The sequence below is a fragment of the Nannospalax galili genome, unplaced genomic scaffold (genome assembly GCF_000622305.1).
Source record: "Nannospalax galili isolate Female #2095 unplaced genomic scaffold, S.galili_v1.0 scaffold1677, whole genome shotgun sequence".
NCBI lineage: Eukaryota > Metazoa > Chordata > Mammalia > Rodentia > Spalacidae > Nannospalax > Nannospalax galili.
The window spans coordinates 164,159-181,645 of record NW_008339464.1 but is presented as its reverse complement, the minus strand read 5'-3'; the positions used below and the strand labels follow the sequence as shown (position 1 = coordinate 181,645).

General features: G+C 56.7%; 2 protein-coding genes across 10 annotated transcripts in view; one reads left to right on the top strand and one right to left on the bottom strand.

Annotated features, from left to right (window-relative positions):
• Positions 1-10,899, top strand: part of Mark2 (microtubule affinity regulating kinase 2) — a 73,620-nt gene extending 62,721 nt beyond the window's left edge. For 3 of the 8 annotated variants that reach the window (XM_017798454.2, XM_029564076.1, XM_017798455.2), the window contains 12 exons: positions 163-399; positions 1,791-1,910; positions 2,014-2,113; positions 2,196-2,308; positions 3,178-3,310; positions 3,539-3,717; positions 3,945-4,042; positions 4,837-4,998; positions 5,538-5,795; positions 6,786-6,812; positions 8,674-8,718; positions 9,302-9,662. In XM_017798454.2, coding sequence (XP_017653943.1) covers positions 163-399; positions 1,791-1,910; positions 2,014-2,113; positions 2,196-2,308; positions 3,178-3,310; positions 3,539-3,717; positions 3,945-4,042; positions 4,837-4,998; positions 5,538-5,795; positions 6,786-6,812; positions 8,674-8,718; positions 9,302-9,662 — 1,833 coding nt within the window. Of the gene's footprint in view, positions 1-162; positions 400-1,790; positions 1,911-2,013; positions 2,114-2,195; positions 2,309-3,177; positions 3,311-3,538; positions 3,718-3,944; positions 4,043-4,836; positions 4,999-5,537; positions 5,796-6,785; positions 6,813-8,673; positions 8,719-9,301 lie in introns of all 8 variants that reach the window. The other 5 variants (XM_008834175.3, XM_017798457.2, XM_008834179.3 and 2 more) reach the window with 5 other exon arrangements.
• A 556-nt stretch (positions 10,900-11,455) lies between these two features.
• Rcor2 (REST corepressor 2) overlaps positions 11,456-17,487 on the bottom strand; it is a 7,546-nt gene continuing 1,514 nt past the window's right edge. The window contains exons 1-13 of one of the 2 annotated variants that reach the window (XM_008834174.3): positions 17,338-17,469; positions 16,854-17,091; positions 16,106-16,162; positions 15,756-15,836; positions 15,451-15,503; positions 15,202-15,363; positions 14,970-15,094; positions 14,814-14,883; positions 14,509-14,724; positions 13,161-13,238; positions 12,780-12,837; positions 12,410-12,645; positions 11,456-12,327 (exon numbers count right to left, since the gene is read on the bottom strand). In XM_008834174.3, the coding sequence (XP_008832396.1) occupies positions 12,013-12,327; positions 12,410-12,645; positions 12,780-12,837; positions 13,161-13,238; positions 14,509-14,724; positions 14,814-14,883; positions 14,970-15,094; positions 15,202-15,363; positions 15,451-15,503; positions 15,756-15,836; positions 16,106-16,162; positions 16,854-16,980 (1,578 nt within the window). In that variant the 5' untranslated portion in view covers positions 16,981-17,091; positions 17,338-17,469 and the 3' untranslated portion in view covers positions 11,456-12,012. Of the gene's footprint in view, positions 12,328-12,409; positions 12,646-12,779; positions 12,838-13,160; positions 13,239-14,508; positions 14,725-14,813; positions 14,884-14,969; positions 15,095-15,201; positions 15,364-15,450; positions 15,504-15,755; positions 15,837-16,105; positions 16,163-16,853; positions 17,092-17,337; positions 17,470-17,487 lie in introns of those variants that run through there. The other variant, XM_029564077.1, reaches the window with a different exon arrangement.

Genomic DNA, 17,487 nt, shown 5'->3' with positions numbered 1-17,487 from the left:
TCTTCTCCAGCCTGTCTGTGCTGACTGAGCCTACCCTGAAGGTAGAGAACATTCTGAGATTAGCGATGACTTTCTGATGGCTCTCCCACTCCCCTCCCGCCTGCCCCAGTGCCTTAAGCTTGTCTATAAGGGGCCCTGATGTTCTCCATCTTTACCTCCCAGGCAGAAAACCTGCTCTTGGATGCTGATATGAATATCAAGATTGCAGACTTTGGCTTTAGCAACGAATTCACATTTGGGAACAAGCTGGATACTTTCTGTGGCAGTCCCCCTTATGCTGCCCCAGAACTCTTCCAGGGAAAAAAATACGATGGTCCTGAGGTAGATGTGTGGAGCCTGGGAGTCATCCTCTATACGCTGGTCAGCGGATCCCTGCCTTTTGATGGACAGAACCTCAAGGTGGAGTAAAGTGCGGGCTCAGGGCACTTTTATTTCCATTTTCCTCCTGGCCTCTGGTCTAATCCCTGCCCTCTCAACTTTGTCATCTGTCCACATTGTTCTGAAGCAAAAACTTCAGAGAAGAGCCTGCCAAGAAAGTAGAGAAGTTAAAAGGTCTTTCCTGCTGGGTATGGTAGCAGATGTCTGTAATCCAGAAGTAGGGAGGCTGAGGAAGGAAAATCTGAAAATCTTGAAAGCAAGACCCTATTTCAAAAGCAAAATGAAGTGTGTTGGTGGGGAGGCTGGAGAGACAGCTCAGTAGTTACGAGCATACACTGCTCTTGCAGAGGACCTGAGTTCAGTTCCTAGCACCCATGTAACATCATCTCTAAGGAATCCAGCATCCTTTTCTGGCCTCTGTGGGCACCTGCACTCAAGTGCACACACATTCTCCTCCTACAGACACATGCTCATTTTTAAAAATCTTTTAAAAGCTGGATATGGTGGCACATGCCTTTAATCCCAGCATTTGGGAGGCAGAGGTAGGCGGATCTCCCTGAGTTTGAGGCTGGCCTGGTCTACATAGGGAGTTCCAGGTCAGCTGGGGCTATTAGGGAGACCCTGTCTCAAAAAGACCAAAATAAAAAAAATCTTTTAAAAAAGGAGGGGTAACTGGCAAGATGGTTTGGTGGATAAAGGCTGAATTTGATCCCCAGGACCCACATGGTTGGGAAGAGAACTGACTCCCACAGATTGTCCTTTGACCAAGGGGTTCTTGGGGCTGGAGAGGTGGCTCAGTGGTTAAAAACACTTGCTGTTCCTTCCAGAAGACACCCCACCCATGTCAAGTGGCTCACAGCCACCTATAACTCCATATAACTCCATTTCTATGATATCCAGTACTTTCTTCTGGCCTTCACAGTGACAGACAGACAGATAGACAGACACACACTCTCTCTCTCTCTTTCTCTGCATATACATAAATAAAATTTTAGCCAGGTGTGGTGATGCACGCCTTTAATCCCAGCACTTTGAGTGGTGGGGCCGAGGCAGGTGACTGTGAGATCAAGGCCAGCCTGGTCTATGTAGCAAGTTCCAGACACCAGCAGGGGCTACAAGGAGACCCTTTCTCAAAAACAAAACAAAAATAAATAAAAATTTAAAATTAATTAATTAATTAAAAAGAGGGTCAGTCATCATCTTGGAGAGATGTGTTCACCCCTCCAAAGTACTCTGGATTGTTGGCCTAAGGCTAATCAAGTCTATGAGTACATGGTATATAGGGCTTCTTCCCCTCACTGTGAGCTGTCTTAACCTAGGCTGTCGCTTTCTGTTTTTCAATGAGGTCTGCTTATCGGGATCTTAGACATAAGACTTCTTCCTGGGAGGTGACTTAAATTTTCTGACCACAGGAGCTGCGGGAACGGGTACTGAGGGGAAAATACCGTATTCCGTTCTACATGTCCACTGACTGTGAAAACCTGCTGAAGAAATTTCTCATTCTTAATCCTAGCAAGAGAGGCACTTTAGAGGTGAGCAGCCTAGAGCCTAGCTGGCCATAAGTCCTGGGGTTCTCATGGGACCCCCATGCTGAGTTTCCACCCCCTGTACTTTGCCCTTCCCTCTGCTTCTCAGCAAATCATGAAAGATCGGTGGATGAACGTGGGGCATGAGGACGATGAGCTGAAGCCGTACGTGGAGCCACTCCCTGACTACAAGGACCCCCGACGGACAGGTGAGGCTACGCTGGCCGGGAGCTAGAGCCTGCCTGTGGGTAGAGACCAGCCTTAACTGTGTCTCCCTCCCCCAACCACCAGAGTTGATGGTATCGATGGGTTATACTCGGGAGGAGATCCAGGACTCACTGGTGGGCCAGAGGTACAACGAGGTGATGGCCACCTATCTGCTCCTGGGCTACAAGAGCTCTGAGGTACATGTTCCCTCTCCCTATCCCCTGACCTAGCCACCCTTGCTGTGGGTGGTGCCCTGCCTCTTAACACCTGCTGAGGACAGAAACCCCTGTCTCAAGTACGTGTGCTCTCTTCTTGAGGCCTTGGCCCTGGTAAGGCCCTTCACTGTCTCCTTCAGTGAATAAGAAGGCCTGGGCCAGGGCCAGGCTCTGAGGGAGTGAGTTGAGCTATCTCGCTGTGTTGATTAGAGTAGGCTGAGGTTGCCTGGCTAGAAGTTCTGTCTTGGTCTGGAGATCCTTTGTCTCTGTCTGGAAGAGTCCATCTCAGTTTCTGTGTATAGCTACATCTGTCTTATGGGAAGCCTCATCCGAGTGTTCCCTCTTTCTGGGTTTTGTATGTGGGTGTTTCCCCATGCTGCAGTCTGTCCTGGCTATGGATCTGGAAGCTTTATGGTTGAATTATTCTTCTGCTAGTTTGGGTTGTAAGTGCCCACCTGCACTCACAGCCTCCCACCCTGGTGGTGACAGTGCCCCACTCAGTTCTGTTTAGAAGTATCTTCTTGGCACTTGATATGGGCCCAGGTTGCTCTGTGGTAGGGGTGGTTATCTGAGTCTGAATGTGCACGTTCTTTTCTCCATGTGTCTCTGGGTGTGCTGGCATGTGTGTCCTTCTCCGATGAGAGAATAGCTTTCTAGGGCAGGTCTGTGACTGTCTTTTGTCCCTGTTTGTGTGACATGTATGCTCCAGGAGCATCATGTCTCTGTTAGTCTTGTAGGATGAAGTCTCATGTGAGTTAAGGATGTGTGTGCGGATGTTGAAGCATGTACGTCTGGACAGATTTCCTCAGCATTCTCGCTCTCCGTTGATGCTATGTTTTCTCTTCTTGCAGCTGGAAGGTGACACCATCACCTTGAAGCCCCGGCCTTCAGCTGATCTGACCAACAGCAGTGCCCCATCCCCATCCCACAAGGTACAGCGCAGCGTCTCCGCCAACCCCAAGCAGCGGCGCTCCAGCGACCAGGGTATGTATTCTTGGTGGGGACTAACCCTCTCCAGAGCCATCATAGTTCTGCGGGCTTTGGGTGACAGCTCAGTTTCTGTCCTGGTTCACCTACTTTATAAATAGCATGTCTGTGCCCAGGTCACCAATGTCCTTCTACCTCTGTGAATGAGAGTGTGATGGTAGGAGAGTTTGCAGTGGGTCTTCCAGTGGCCTCCCAGCCTTACCCGTTTCACCTCTTGCCCCACAGCTGTCCCTGCCATTCCCACCTCCAATTCCTACTCTAAGAAGACTCAGAGTAACAACGCAGAAAATAAGCGGCCTGAGGAGGACCGGGAGACAGGACGGAAAGCCAGCAGCACCGCCAAAGTGCCTGCCAGCCCCCTGCCTGGCCTGGAGAGGAAGAAGACCACCCCTACCCCCTCCACGGTGAGCCATGACTACCACCACCCAGCCCCAGTCTCTCTCCTGTCCTCCGCTCTTCCTGGGTGAGGCCTGGCCCTTTCCTGCACTACTGCGTACTAGAAAGTGGGCTGCAGAGGAGGCGCTCCTTTTTATAATTGTGCTTAGGCGGGACCTACCGAGGTGGTGGGGAAGAGTATAACTGAACAACACTGGCTTCCTATGAGACAGCTCTTACCCTCCATTTCCCACAGAACAGCGTCCTTTCCACCAGCACAAACCGAAGCAGGAACTCGCCACTTTTGGACAGGGCCAGCCTTGGCCAGGCCTCCATCCAGAATGGGAAAGACAGGTGAGTCCCTGGCTGCCTGCCGTGCTCTCGGAAGCCACCGCTCTCTCACAGTGGACAGTGATGTCTGTCAGTAGCACCGTGTTCTGCCCCACCAGAGCACTGCTCCTGCTCCCTGGAGTCCTGTCCTGGCACTGTTCAGTCTGGCCATCCACTCCTCCCTGCTCCATGCCATTCGTCCTCCTGTCCTCCTCTGCTCCTTGACATTTGCCAAGGGTAGGGCACTGATGGGCATTTCAGCCTTCTTGCTTCTTGACTTAGCCAGGCCTAGAGCTGCCCTTCTCTCTAGGTACCTCCGGCTTTGTGTTTGGGGCTCCGGCTCAGGACAGAGCCCAGAGTGCCCATCTAAGGAGCTCCCCAGTGAGGGCTTCAGCGTGGCCGTGGAAGCGGAGCTCCCCACCGTGCCTACAGCCTTGCTTGGTGTGTCACATTCCTGGCTCCACCTCTTCTGTGCTTAAAGAAAGTTTCCTCCCGGCACCCCTGTCCTTCCTATAGAAAGGACGTCCTTGCTCGTAGATTTCCTAGAAGACAAGTGTGGCCTGGATGCAGTTTTTGGCTTCCCTTGGTTTTGGTCTTTTCTTCCCAGGCTCTGGCCTACCTGGCTGCTTCCTCACCCTGCCCTCCACTTCCCATTGCTCGTCCTTAGCTCTGACTGGCCTCTAGCTGCTCCCTGGGCCTGACCGGCATCTGCTGAGGCTACAGCTCTGACTCTGGCCCTGGCCCTGCCCTTGCTTCCTAACCCAGGCTCTTACTCTCACACCCTTAACCCAGGCCTCTCCGCTGCTTTTGTCTCCTAGCCTAACCATGCCAGGGTCCCGGGCCTCCACGGCTTCTGCTTCTGCCGCGGTCTCTGCGGCCCGGCCCCGCCAGCACCAGAAATCCATGTCGGCCTCCGTGCACCCCAACAAGGCCTCTGGGTTGCCCCCCACGGAGAGTAACTGTGAGGTGCCGCGGCCCAGGCAAGTGTGCTGGGGTAGCTGATGCACCTGTTCCCCTTGGTGTGCCCCACCCCTGCCCTGCAGTCCCTTTCCACCCGGGGACTTGCCTCATTCTTGTCATCTTAGCCAAAGGAATAGCGCTGTCCCCTGCAACCAGGAAGTAGAGGGCACAAAAACAGTAACGTTCTTTTCCTCCAGTTCTCTCAGATCAGGGAAGGGTTTTCGTGCTGAACCTTCCTTTCGTTAGGGACAGTCAGTTCTTGAGAGATGGTTCTTTTTGCCCCCTTGAGGGTCCAGGGCCAACTCTGCAGCCTGTACTGTGCTCACACGTGGTCCTTCCTTGTCTTCCCCTTTCCCCTCCCTAGACCATCTCCTCTGCCTCCACGAGACTTCTCACTGCTGTCCTCAGTGGTCACCCCTTCCTTCTGTGTCCTCCGTGGCGGCTGCCTCTGTCCTAGCATTCCCCATCCCCGTCCCCATCACGGGGTGTTGCAGGCGCTCAGTGCTGATGACTTCCTGCACCTCAGGTCTGCCTTTGCTCCCCACCTTTTTTCCCATAGCACAGCCCCCCAGCGTGTTCCTGTTGCCTCCCCCTCCGCCCACAACATCAGCAGCAGTGGTGGAGCCCCAGAACGAACTAATTTTCCCAGAGGTGTGTCCAGTCGAAGCACGTTCCATGCTGGGCAGCTCCGACAGGTGCGGGATCAGCAGAATCTGCCCTATGGTGTGACCCCAGCCTCTCCCTCTGGCCACAGCCAGGGCAGGCGGGGGGCCTCTGGGAGCATCTTCAGCAAGTTCACTTCCAAGTTTGTCCGCAGGTAAGCAGGGAGCTTAGGATGGCAGCGGCCAGGGCTTCCTTCTTGCCGGGGTTGGAGGTGGGAACGCTGGAACTGAGAGGGGTCTGCGTTAGAGGAGGCCTCAGGAAGACCAAGAAATTGGGTTGTTGTCATCACCTTATGTGCCCAGACCCATCCTCTTAGGCCTTCCCCCAGCGCCTCATAGGCACCCCTCATTTGATGGCCCCAAGCAGATGGGCGATGCCGCCTCCTCTCTAGGGGAGTGTGAACTCAGATGCAAAAATAAAAGCCCCCTCTTCTCTCCTGGGTTCCCATGGAAACTTATATTTGGTGACGCAGCTGCAAAGTCATGAGGCATGAGCCAGGCTGGGTTGACAAGGAAGATTTTTCCCTAGTCTCTACTCTTGCCCCCTTTGACCTCCTTCCACTCACCCCCACCTCCAGGTTGGTTATGTCTGACTGCAACCATGTTCTTCCACCTGGAGATCCCAGGGCAAAATCCATAAATGAAATAACTGCCGAGGGCTGATGTGGCCTCTTGCAGCTCCAGGGTTTCAGTGCCTTTCCGGCTTGGACCCAGGTGGGGAATCTTCAGGAAGCTTCTCACACCTTCTCACACCTAAGCCCTCACCACAGAGGCTTAAGGTGCCTCCAACCATGGATCCTTCTGGGATGCTCTCCGTCCCCACCCTGGAGTTACAGCTCAGAGCCCATATGGCCTTTTGAGAGCAGGCCTGCCCACCCCTGCTGCCTAGCCCTTCACTCAGCTGGGGTAGCCAGTGCCAGCTGCCCATCCAAAGCCGCAGCATGCAGGGGTGAGGCTGAAGGGGGGAGCAGACCTGAAGTCCAGGACTCTCATCTCGTCTCGCTGAGCGGCTCTTCTAAAACTGGGGAGACCCTTGACCCTGGAACGCCCACTCCCACCTGCTTATCCACATACCGTCTTGTTGGTTTTTGTTTTTTTGTTTTTTATTTCTCTTTTTATTTTGTCTTTTTTGTTTGTTTTTTTAGAAATCTGTCTTTCAGGTTTGCCAGAAGGTAGGCGTTGAGCCCGCTCTGTGTGCGTGTATATGTGTGTGTGTGTGTCTGTCCTGTGTCTGTGTCCTGCCTCTGTCACTAACTCCCCTCCTCTGGCTGTTGCTACTTGTCCATATGCTGACCTGTCTATGTAGCCCTCCTCTCCGCCGTCTTAAAGGGATAAAGACTTCTCTGGCAGAGCCTCAGCCCCAAGCCAGCCTTCCTGCCCCTTCACACGGGCAGGGCTTGGAACACATGTTCCCCTGAGAAGCCACTTTGGGTACCTCAGCAAATGGCTTGGAAAATGAGGGGCCTTCCTTGGGCCACAGGCACATGTCCTCAGAAGAGAGGAGACCTTATCAGGGCCTCTCCCTTTAAGATTGTCTCCTCACACCCACCCAGGTTTGGGTCACAACACTGGGTCCCCTTTCTGGCCCTTTCCCCTGTCATGTGCATGCGCTACAAGGATGGTCCATGGGGTTAAAGCGCATTTGGAATGATGTCTCATTTGGGGTTTCCCGGGCTTGCTGAACTTGAGGGCTTTGTGGCCTCTCCCCCTGGTCTGTGGCATGACAGGACTTTGGAGGTACTACAGGGACACCAGGCTAATCTGACTCCTCCAGGCCCAGGAAGCCATAGATGGGGCACAGCACCCCCTTCTGGCAGGTGCTGCAGCACTGACCCAGCCCACCTGGCACAGCATCTGGATGGTCATGCTTCCAGACTGTTTCCTCCAGATGTCACCTGTGCCTGCCAGAGAGTCAGGAGGAGCTGGGTATTCTCAGGCGCTTTGTCCCCAGGCCTGGTGGAAACAGCAGGAGGTCCGAGGCCTTGCTCAGGCATCTTCCTTCCTGGGCCAGAGCCTGGCTGGTTCAGCTTGGCCATGGCCTCTACAGGCCAAATACCAAGTGCAGCCTAAGGCCAGGTTAGGAGCACTGGTTTGCTTGGCAGGCACACTGGCTCCACAGGCCAGATTGGATCTTCAGGCATCCGCACCCAACCTCAGCTCACAGCACCGCTTTGGGAGTCTGTCCCACAGGGTCCTGGAGAGAGCAGCCAGGGAGGGCCCTTTCCCTTGCACAGCCGGGCCCTGCTTGCAGTGCACTTGTTGGCCTCTGTGTGTCTGTGTCTTCCTGTTCCTTTTACATGTGTTGCTGCTGCTCTCTCCTTCCTCTCGTCCCTCCCTTTCCCTGCAGTCCCCAGTTTCCCAGCTCCAGGCACCCATCCTCCAGGTAGGAGCTGGAGAAGCCGCTCAGCAGGGCCAGACCGCTTTGTCACTCTCCAAGGCCTTTGCCCAACCCCTGCCCTGTGAGAACAGCCAGGCTGGCCTCCAGCAGTAGGAGAGTTAGAAGCACAGTGAACTTGTCTTCCCAGCCGCAGGCACCAAGCTCCAGGTGTCTGCCATGCAACTCCAGGTTTTGACACTTGAGCCTCCTGCGAGCCTCCCAGTCCCTCTTCCCAGACAGAGACGGATAGTGTGGCCTCTACTTCCATATCTTCATTCTGACACCTGATTATTGGCACAAAATTCTGCTCCCAGCCCCCATCCAAGTTGAGAGCTGGAGGCTGGCTGTGGGCTGGAGGGGGAGCTGCTGAACAGCCACACCCACCTCCCCCAGAGCTGGGACTTCTCTCTGGGAGTATGGAGTATGGGGAGGGACAGCCCCCTGCTGGGGCTCCCTGTCAGAAAGGGACAATCAAGCTACCAGTGCCCGGTGCTACAGAGCCCTGTTGGCTTACAGGTGCCTGGCAAGTGACTTTTGGGCTTGGGTCCTACCCACCCACTGGTGGCATGTCCCCAGACCCACTCTCAAATGGGTCTGCAGTGGTGGAAGGAGCAAGAGATCCCAGCACTAAACTCTCCCTCGCTCTGTTTTTTGAGGAACCTGAATGAACCTGAAAGCAAAGACCGAGTGGAGACGCTCAGGTGAGAGGGCCGGAGCCAGCACTGGCCCTGCCCAGGCCACCAGGCTGGCCGTAGCCTCCTGCTCCTCTGCCACTGACTCTTCCTCTGGTGGTTCTGCCCTGCCACCCTCTTGGGGCCTTCCTTTCCTCAGAGAATTTCCCTCTCCCGTACCCACCAGCAGTGGTTCTGGGCCCTGCTCAGATCCTGGGTACTGTGGAAGCAGAGCCCTGGGTTGGGGGTTGGGGCTGCAAGTTCCTAGCCCCAAGCACTTTGCCTCAGCTCTTTCCTGGAGGACAGTCTACTCTGCGCCTGAGTGCACTCCTCCTGGCCCTGGCAAAGAAAAGAGCCAGTAACAAACAGCATGGAACTGCCACCCTACCCCAGCTGGCTTTTCTTCACCCCTCCATCCTGAGAGGCCAGAGCCAGAGGCCCTCCTCCCATCCCATGGGCCACCCCTGGACCAGGGTCTGAGTGCTCCCTCTTCCAGCTGTACTGTGCTCCCTTCTGTTTTCCTCTTCGGCTTCAGGGTCTGTCTGCCAGGGTGGCTCCCCCATGGGTGGGGCACCTCAGCCCCCAGCTTAGCCTGCCTCCACCCTCTCCACAGACCTCACGTGGTAGGCAGTGGAGGCAATGACAAAGAAAAGGAAGAGTTTCGGGAGGCCAAGCCCCGCTCCCTGCGCTTCACGTGGAGTATGAAGACCACAAGCTCCATGGAGCCCAACGAGATGATGCGGGAGATCCGCAAGGTGCTGGACGCGAACAGCTGCCAGAGCGAGCTGCACGAGCGATACATGCTACTGTGCATGCACGGCACGCCAGGCCACGAGAACTTCGTGCAGTGGGAGATGGAGGTGTGCAAACTGCCCCGGCTGTCTCTCAACGGTGTTCGGTTTAAGCGGATATCGGGCACCTCCATGGCCTTCAAAAACATTGCCTCCAAAATAGCCAACGAGCTGAAGCTTTAACAGGCTGTCAGGAGGGGGGCAGCAGAGACCACCTGTGGACTTGGCTGCTGAGGTCAGCCCTGCACCCCCGGGCCAGACTGCAGGATGGATTGGTGTCTCCCCTGCTGGCACTTGTCCCCTCCCAGGTCCTTCTGGTTTGTTTCTTCCATGTTTGTGGGGGATGGGAATGGTCTTTCCCCCCTCACATTCGCCCCTGCCCGGAAGTTCCCCCTTCCCCTCTCCCCCCAACAGGAGGCAAAGGAAGGGGAGGGGGCGGGGGGGGCAGGGCTCCCCCTCGGTACCGCGGTTGCACAGAGTATTTCGCCTAAACCAAGAAATTTTTTATTACCAAAAAGAAAAAAAGAAAAAAAAAATTCCCAGCGGCCACCTTTCCTCCCTGCCCCATCGGGACAGTCGAGACTGGATCTGTGGGGTTCCCGGGAGGGTGGCTCAGGGCTGGAACTCAGGCAAGAGTGGTGGAGCTCCCTGGCAGGCCCTCCGCCAGGCCCACGTCGGGCTTCTCCCCTCTCCCCCTCCCCCCAGCGACCCACCAGAGGTGGCCTTCCCCGCCCTGGGCCGGCCTGCAGGCCTGGGCGCTGGGGCGGGCGGGGTCCTGCAAGGCCCTGGCAGGGCGGGCGGGGCCCCGGCCCCTCCACACTGTATCCTCTGCCCTCCTTCCCCAGAGCTGGGCATTTTCTTCCACGAGCTGCTGTGGGGACGTTGGTTCCCCTCCTCAAGTCTGTGCCATCTTTTCCCGCCCTCCCTCCGGTGGAAGGCGGGGCTGACCCCAGGGCTGCAGAGGGGAGGACGCGGCTCCTCGGCCGGGTTGGCCAGGAGTCTTTGTCTGGAAGCACAGCCCCTCGCCGCTCCCCACCGCTTCCCCTCCATTGGCATTAATCTGGGCACCACTCATCTCTCAGCCTTGCCTTTTCTTCCTGACACTGTCGCCCCTCCTCTCAGGAGACTGCCCAGGGCCTCCGCGGCCGCCTGGCGGAAGGCTGGACGGGCGGCATGGCCGGGAGCCCCTGCCCTTCGTGGGGTGGGGGACAGCTGGGCGGAGGGACTCCCCGCTTGCCAACCTCCAGCCAGCGTGAGTGGTGGCCACGGGCGCTGGGCTGGTGGCGGCCACTGCATCCCTTAATTTATTTCTCTGCTGTTTCAGTTCTTGAGAAATCGGGGGAGTCCTACAGAGGCTGCCCCTGTCCTCACCTGAGTTGTACATTTTTTTTTTTTGTGATGGGTTTTATTTTTTATCTTATTTTTATTTTTTTGATTTATGATGACTCCACCCCCTCGTTCAGCACCTAGGCCCCCAGGCCTGGCTCAGCCACATGGCCAGTCCCTGGGTTCCAGGAAGGGGCCTCGCCAACCTCAGCCCTCTAGCCCCGTGCTCCACTGGCTCCGGCTCAGACCAAGGGCTCCTCCTCCCTTCCCCTCCTGCCCTAAGGAACAGCCCGGGTGCTCCAAGGAGGCAGGAGGGCACGGCTTGGCTCCCGAGGGGGGTGGGGGCCGGGGCACCCAGGCAAGGTGGCCCCTCCCAGCCTAGCCCCCTCCTCCCCCACCCTGCACTTAGTTTCTCCTCTGGATCAAACACGTAATAAAGAGAATGTTTGGAATCTGAGCTGCCTCCTCCTGTTTCTTCTCCCAGCCGGGCAGGGACTCAGTCCCCCCTGGGCAAGATGTGGCCCAGCCAGCCAGCTTGCCCGCCTGCCTAGCAGGAGAAAACTGATTTCTGTCTGGGTCCTGGGGGAGGCAGGCCAGTGCTGGGTGGCCAGCTCCCTCCCACCTTGGGCACACACAGGAAGAAGCCTGGGTACATTGAGGTTGCATTTATTTCTTTTTTAAAAACGTTGAAAAATAAACCCATGTCTGCATAACTTCCCAACCCTCCCCCCTTCTCCAAGATTTTCTGGGGTGGGCAAAGTGGGCCCCTCTCACAGCTTCTCAACATTCTTCCCACCAGGCCTCTGCCAGTCCCACTCCCCCTCCCCACTGCACCTGACTTATTGCTAAAAGGAGGAAAAGGTGAGTGAGGCCAGCCATCACCCCAACTGTCCTCTCCCCCCATCCCCCATGCTAAGGTCACTACCCCTACACAAAAAGGGCTGGCTCAAAGGCCAAGCCCCCAGCAGGCAGGCAAGGAGGCAGCCATTCCAGTCCCTGTAGGCCCCAAGCACCAGCCCCTGGCTAGGGGGTTGACAAGCTCAGCTGCCAGGAACACATGCAGAACCCACAGGTCCAGGCTGTGCCAACTGGCAACTCTGGGTCTTTGAAAGACCTGGCAAAAGCCCTAGTCCCTTCTGTCCTCAGTGATGCCAGAGATACCCAGCAAAGGGGTTCAGGAGCCTCTGGGTGGTGGAAGGCCCAGAGCTCAGAGTGAGGGTGCTGGGGGTTCCAAGGGGGGTCCAATCAGGGTGGGTGGAGGCTGAGGGCCAGGTCGGGCACTGTGGCGAGAGGCAGCCAGGGCAGGGCGGATGAGAGGTGGTGGGGGCTGGTTGGGGGCGAGGCGGGGCTGCAGGAAGCGGCCCTGCTGCAAGGGGGGTGGCTGGCGGAGCAGAGTGGGAGCCGTAGGTAGAGGTGGCCTCAGCAGAGGAGGGGGCTGGGACAGCGAGGTGGGTGGTGGAGGCGGGGGTGGCACAGGGGGTACTGATCTGGGTGCAGATGTTGACACAGATGTAATCTGGACCTGAGGGGAGAGAAAAGAGTTGAGAAGACGGCTCTTGGAGCCTTGGAGCTTCTGCTCCTTTCCTGAGGGCTCCAGCACTCACCTCATCATCTTCCTCTAGGGCTGGGGCTGTCACTGGCACAGGAGCCCCTCGCCTGGCCTCCTCCATGGGGACTGGGGCCGCAGGGGTCCCATCCTGCTCAGCCTCCCATTCCTGCAGCACCTCTTCCAGGTTGAATCGGCGTCGGTAACTCACGAAGAAGGTCTTCACTTGCGTCAGAGTCTTGTTCCCAATCACCTCTGCAATAGCCCCAAAGTCTTTGCCATATCTACGGATGGCTGCAAGGGTCAAAAGGGCAGCAGAGTGTTAAATACCCCTCAGAACTACTTCCCTGACCCTTCCCCACCATCCTTAGCTCCTGGGAAGGTAAAAGAGCTCTGGGATTCTCAGTTCTGGCCATGGTCTAACCCACCTTGTACAGCCAAAAGCTGCTCATCTGTGGTCCAGCGGGAGTTGAACTTGGTATTGGCCTGGAGAACAAGGAATATAAATAACCTTTATACTCAAAAATATAGTATGTGGGGGCCAGGGAAATGGCTTAATGGGTAAAGAAAGGTATCCACCCCCAAGCCTGATGACCTGAGTTCAATCTCCAGGGTGCGACAAGAGAAGCAACTCCCACAAGCTGTCCGCTGGCCACACATAAGCCCATGGCAGTTCACACACACACACACACACACACACACACACACACACACACACGCACACACACGGGAAAAAATATTTGAATGTATATGGAAGCCCTGCTCCCAGAGAACCCCCTTTTGCACCAAAAGTTACAGAGCACCCTTACCTCAGGGGGGCGGAGTGGATCGATACCACCCTCTAGTGCTTGGCGGAGGCTGCTATTGGTCTGCTTCATGCTTTGTACCTAAAAAAGGGGGAAGGAGAAAGGAACATGGAACTCTGCACCCAGGAAGGCCAACATCCCCCACCCTCACCCCAGGCCCTATTTCTCTACAGACACCAGTCCAACTTTCCCAGTAGTCTATGGTGCAGCATGCAGCCCATTCCCTCCTCACAGCCTCTTGCTAGGGAGCTACTGGGGATTCTCCCATGCTGGCAGGCCTTTTCTTCTTTTTCCCCCTCCCTTTGCTTCTTTAGAGGAGGGCTCCCATAGCCCAGGCTGACCTCAAACTTACGATCCTCCTGCCTCCACTTCCCAAGTGCTCGGATTACAGGCACATACCACAGAACCCAGCCTTTTTAAAAATTAGAGGACTGGTGGCCCAGTGGGTAAAGGCACTTGCCACCAAATCTGAAGACCTGAATTCTATCCCAGGGAACAGAATATGTTCTATCTACATGGTAGGAGAGAACCAAATCAAGCAAGCACATTTTCCTGACAATGGAGATGCTGCTCTCTCTCTCTCTCTCTCTCTCTCTCTCTCTCTCTCTCTCACACACACACACACACACACACACACACAAATAAAATAAATAAATGAGACAAGTCTCATGTATCCCAAACTAGCCTTAAGCTTGCTATGTAGTCAAGGATGGCCTAAATTCCTGATCCTCCGTATTTAAGACCTAGTAGAACTGGAGCCATAGCTCAGTTGGTAAAGTGTTTGCCCAGCATGCATGATCCCCAGTACCTCGTAAACTGGGTGGGGTGGTACATGCATGTATATCCAGCATTTGGGAGGTGGAGGCAGGTGAGTCGGAAACTCAGTCTTATCCTCTACTACATAGTGTACATAGTGAGTTTGAAGCTGGCCTGGGCTACAAGACCCTGTCAAAAAAAAGAAAGAAAGAGAGAAAAAAGGCCAGGGGACTGTGGAGCTGTGGAAATGGTTCAGCAGGTAAAAGTGCTTATCACACATGCCTGATGACCTGAATTTGATCCCCAGAACTCACATAAGAGTGACGAGGAGCAGATTCCGTGAAGTTGTCCTCTGACCTCAAGTATCACTGCACACATCTGCCCACACACATCACATGCACACCTACACACACAGACACACACAAATAAATAATAAAAGACCCAGAAAAGAATGCCAACTTAACCTGAGTCCCAGACAGTGAGGCAGAGCCAGGCATGGCGCCTGCACCATTTGCCTTATACCTCAGTTGCCCCCAAAACAGTTCTCAGGAGCTGATGGTCCCCTCTGCATGGTCCCCTTTCCTTGGGCCCCCACCTGTCGCTTAAGGGAGATGAGCTGTGAGTCGAGACCTCGGAGTGTGAGGTTGGCAAGGTCTGGGCTTCCTGACACTGCAGTGAGGCCCTCAGGACTCAGGTACATGCCCTTGGGTGGGCGTCTCCGAGTTCGCAGTGGGTGGTGGCGGTACTGAGACACCTGGATCTCCTTCTTCCCAGGACCTGGCCGAGCATTCAGAGGCCGAGATGGCAGAGGCTATAGGGGAAGAAGGGACATGTGATGTTTGCAGGGCCTACGGAAAGGTGGGCAGTGGGCAGAGCAGAGCAGCCAGGGAGGAACCTCACCTCTCTCTTGGGGTCTCCAGCATCTGGCTCTCCCTCGCTCACGGTTCCTCGTCCCTCTTCAAGCTCATCACTGCTTACACAGGGCCAAGGAGAGAATGAGTTGAGGCCCAACCCAGAGTACTTCCAGCCCTACATGCTACTGACCCATGCGCCCACCTGTCTTCTTTGTCCTTCCGGCCACCCAGCCGCCGTGCCTGCCTGTCCATCACACTAGTCCGGCTGCGTGTCTTCTTCCAAGAGTAGTAATATTTCACTAGGCTTGGAATCAGCTTGTCCGGTAGCTGGGGAGGCAAAGCCAAAGGTGGGGCTACACCTGAGACTATGGGCCCCAGATAAGCTGGTCAGGATGGAGGGGCTGAGGATGGTCAGGCCAGGGACAGGGCTTTACCATCTGCTGGATCCTCTGGAAGCACTTGCCATGGAATCCAAAGGCTTGTTCAAATAGCACCTTGTCCTCCACCGTCCACTCGTCAGGGAAAGGGGTGAAGTTGGCTAAATCCGCCAGTGACTTCTCCACGTCGTGTTTATGCCACAGAAGCATGCCCAGCGCCTGGCCCAGGACCAGAGCAGCTCAGATTCTGCCACCCCAGCACTGTACTGTCCCGTCCCAAACCCACCCCTCAAGACCTTAGCCCACCTGCTCAATGTTGTAACCATGCTTTTCCTTGGCCATTGCAATGTACTTGTCAACTGCAGGGGAAGGAGTGGGGTCTTAGAGGAGGGGGGCAGAGAGGATAAGCCACCCCTGGGGAGGAGGAGGACCACTCATCAGCCACCAGCCCCTTCTTTCACATTGCTGGTCTGGAGCTCCTGGGTTGAGGCAATGCTCCTTCTGTAGGTGAGACTGCAGCAGTCCACTTGTGCAAAGAGTTGGCCTCGGGATAAGAGGAGCTCTAGCCCCACTCCCAGGGTAGAGCCTGGACGGGAGCCCACCCCACTCACGCTTGGCATCTGACACACAGTGGTTGGGCGACCACACCAGCATTCCCTTCAGCTCCTTGTTGCTGTAGCGCGCAGGGCTCTCTGAAAAGCAGAGGAGCAGAAAGCTTAAGCTTATCCAGGAGGCCACAGGGCAGCAGAGTCCTGCTGGTAGGTGAGGCCCAGAAGGGAAGGAGGAGCAGAGAGACTCAGACAGGAAGACAGAGCAGGAAAACTAACCATGCCACAGGGCCACCCACCCCGCCCACTGGCCTGTCCCTCAAGCAGGAGCCAGCTAATGACTCCCCAGGTGGGGCTGCAGGCCAAGCCATTGGCCTCCACCCCCTCCCATCACTGCCAGTCCTGCCACTCACCAGGCTTGCACTCCGGAATTACTGCCTGGTAATTGGTTCCAACGCGGATCATGCTGTCTGTGGAGCCAGGGGGAGGCAGTCAGGACTCCAGGGAGAAAAGGAGGGTGGATGTGCCAGGAGAGGTAGCTAGCTGGCCAGGAGTTCTTCCCTACCACCCAGGATCCCCATCCTTCCAGAAGACTCACTTTTACCCCCATGGAGATCCTTCTCCACCCCCCACCCCCAGCTACTCTCCCACAGAAGGGACTGGGAGACCCTGCCTAGTCACGGCCATGGGGGGAGGGGAGAGGTTAAGAGGGCAGTTTCAAAGCCCAGGCCAAAGCAAAGTGCTTTGTTCTGGCTGGGGGTAGGGGCTTGGAGGGCATCCCCTAGACCTGGACCACAGCCTTGCTGGGAACCCGGAGCTCCTCCCCACCACATGAGCCTCACAGCTCCGCATGGAGGTATCTTTCTAGACCCTGCCTCAGTCTGACCTCAGTCCCCCTGCAAGGTGGCAAGGTATGGGGGACCCAATCCGTGCAAAGGAGGCACCCTATTTCCCTCAGAGACTGAGGGGCAGGGTGGAGGAGGGCAGCCAGGGGCCCAACCTCTAGATTCCCTGTGCCGGCAGCCCCAGGCATGAGGGAGAATGCAGAGGCTGCAATCCAGGAGGAGCAGAAACCATTTAGGGTCCGCAACACTTCTCCGCCTCCCCTCCGCGCCCCCTCCCCGGGCCAGCGCGCCTTTAACCCTAGGCCGCCGGGCTCACCGTGCGAGTGCTCCTCCTCGCTGCTGTCATCCTCCGAGTGCGTCTGTCCGCCGTTGGGCGCCGTCTTGGCCCGGCTTCGGGACAGGATCCCGGAGCCCGCAGTGGGCTTCTCCATCACCGAGGGCATTACCCCGCCCGGGTGCCCCGGGGGGCGCGGAAGCCTTTGGAGAGCGTCTGTGGTTGCCGCGCTCGCCTCGCGTGCGGTGCCCGGCCCGGCCTGGAGAGGTCGCCACTGAGGCTGCAAGAGGCAGGAGGTCAGCGTGGCTAGGGTCCGGGAGGTCGGGGACCCGGTGGGCAGCCCAGATGTTCACTACGACCCTCACGGGCGAGGGCGTCAGAAAAGTTTGTCAAGAAGTGGGGTGCGCGGGGTACGGCGCGACTGGGGGCGCGCCTGCTCTGGGCGCCCCTCCGGGTTGGGGTTCCCCCGGGGAGAAGTCGGGGCGCCCTGCCCTCGGGGCGCCCCGGTGCCGCACCGCCTGCCTACCCACGCCGTTCAGCCGGCGAGTGCTGCAGCGCAATCGACGCCCCCCGCGGGCTCCGCGCCTCTCCGCTGCGCCGGGGATGCCCCAGTCCCCGGGTGGGGGACCCCCTACCCCGACCAGACCCCTGGCCGCCGCGGCAGCCGGCGGGGGGG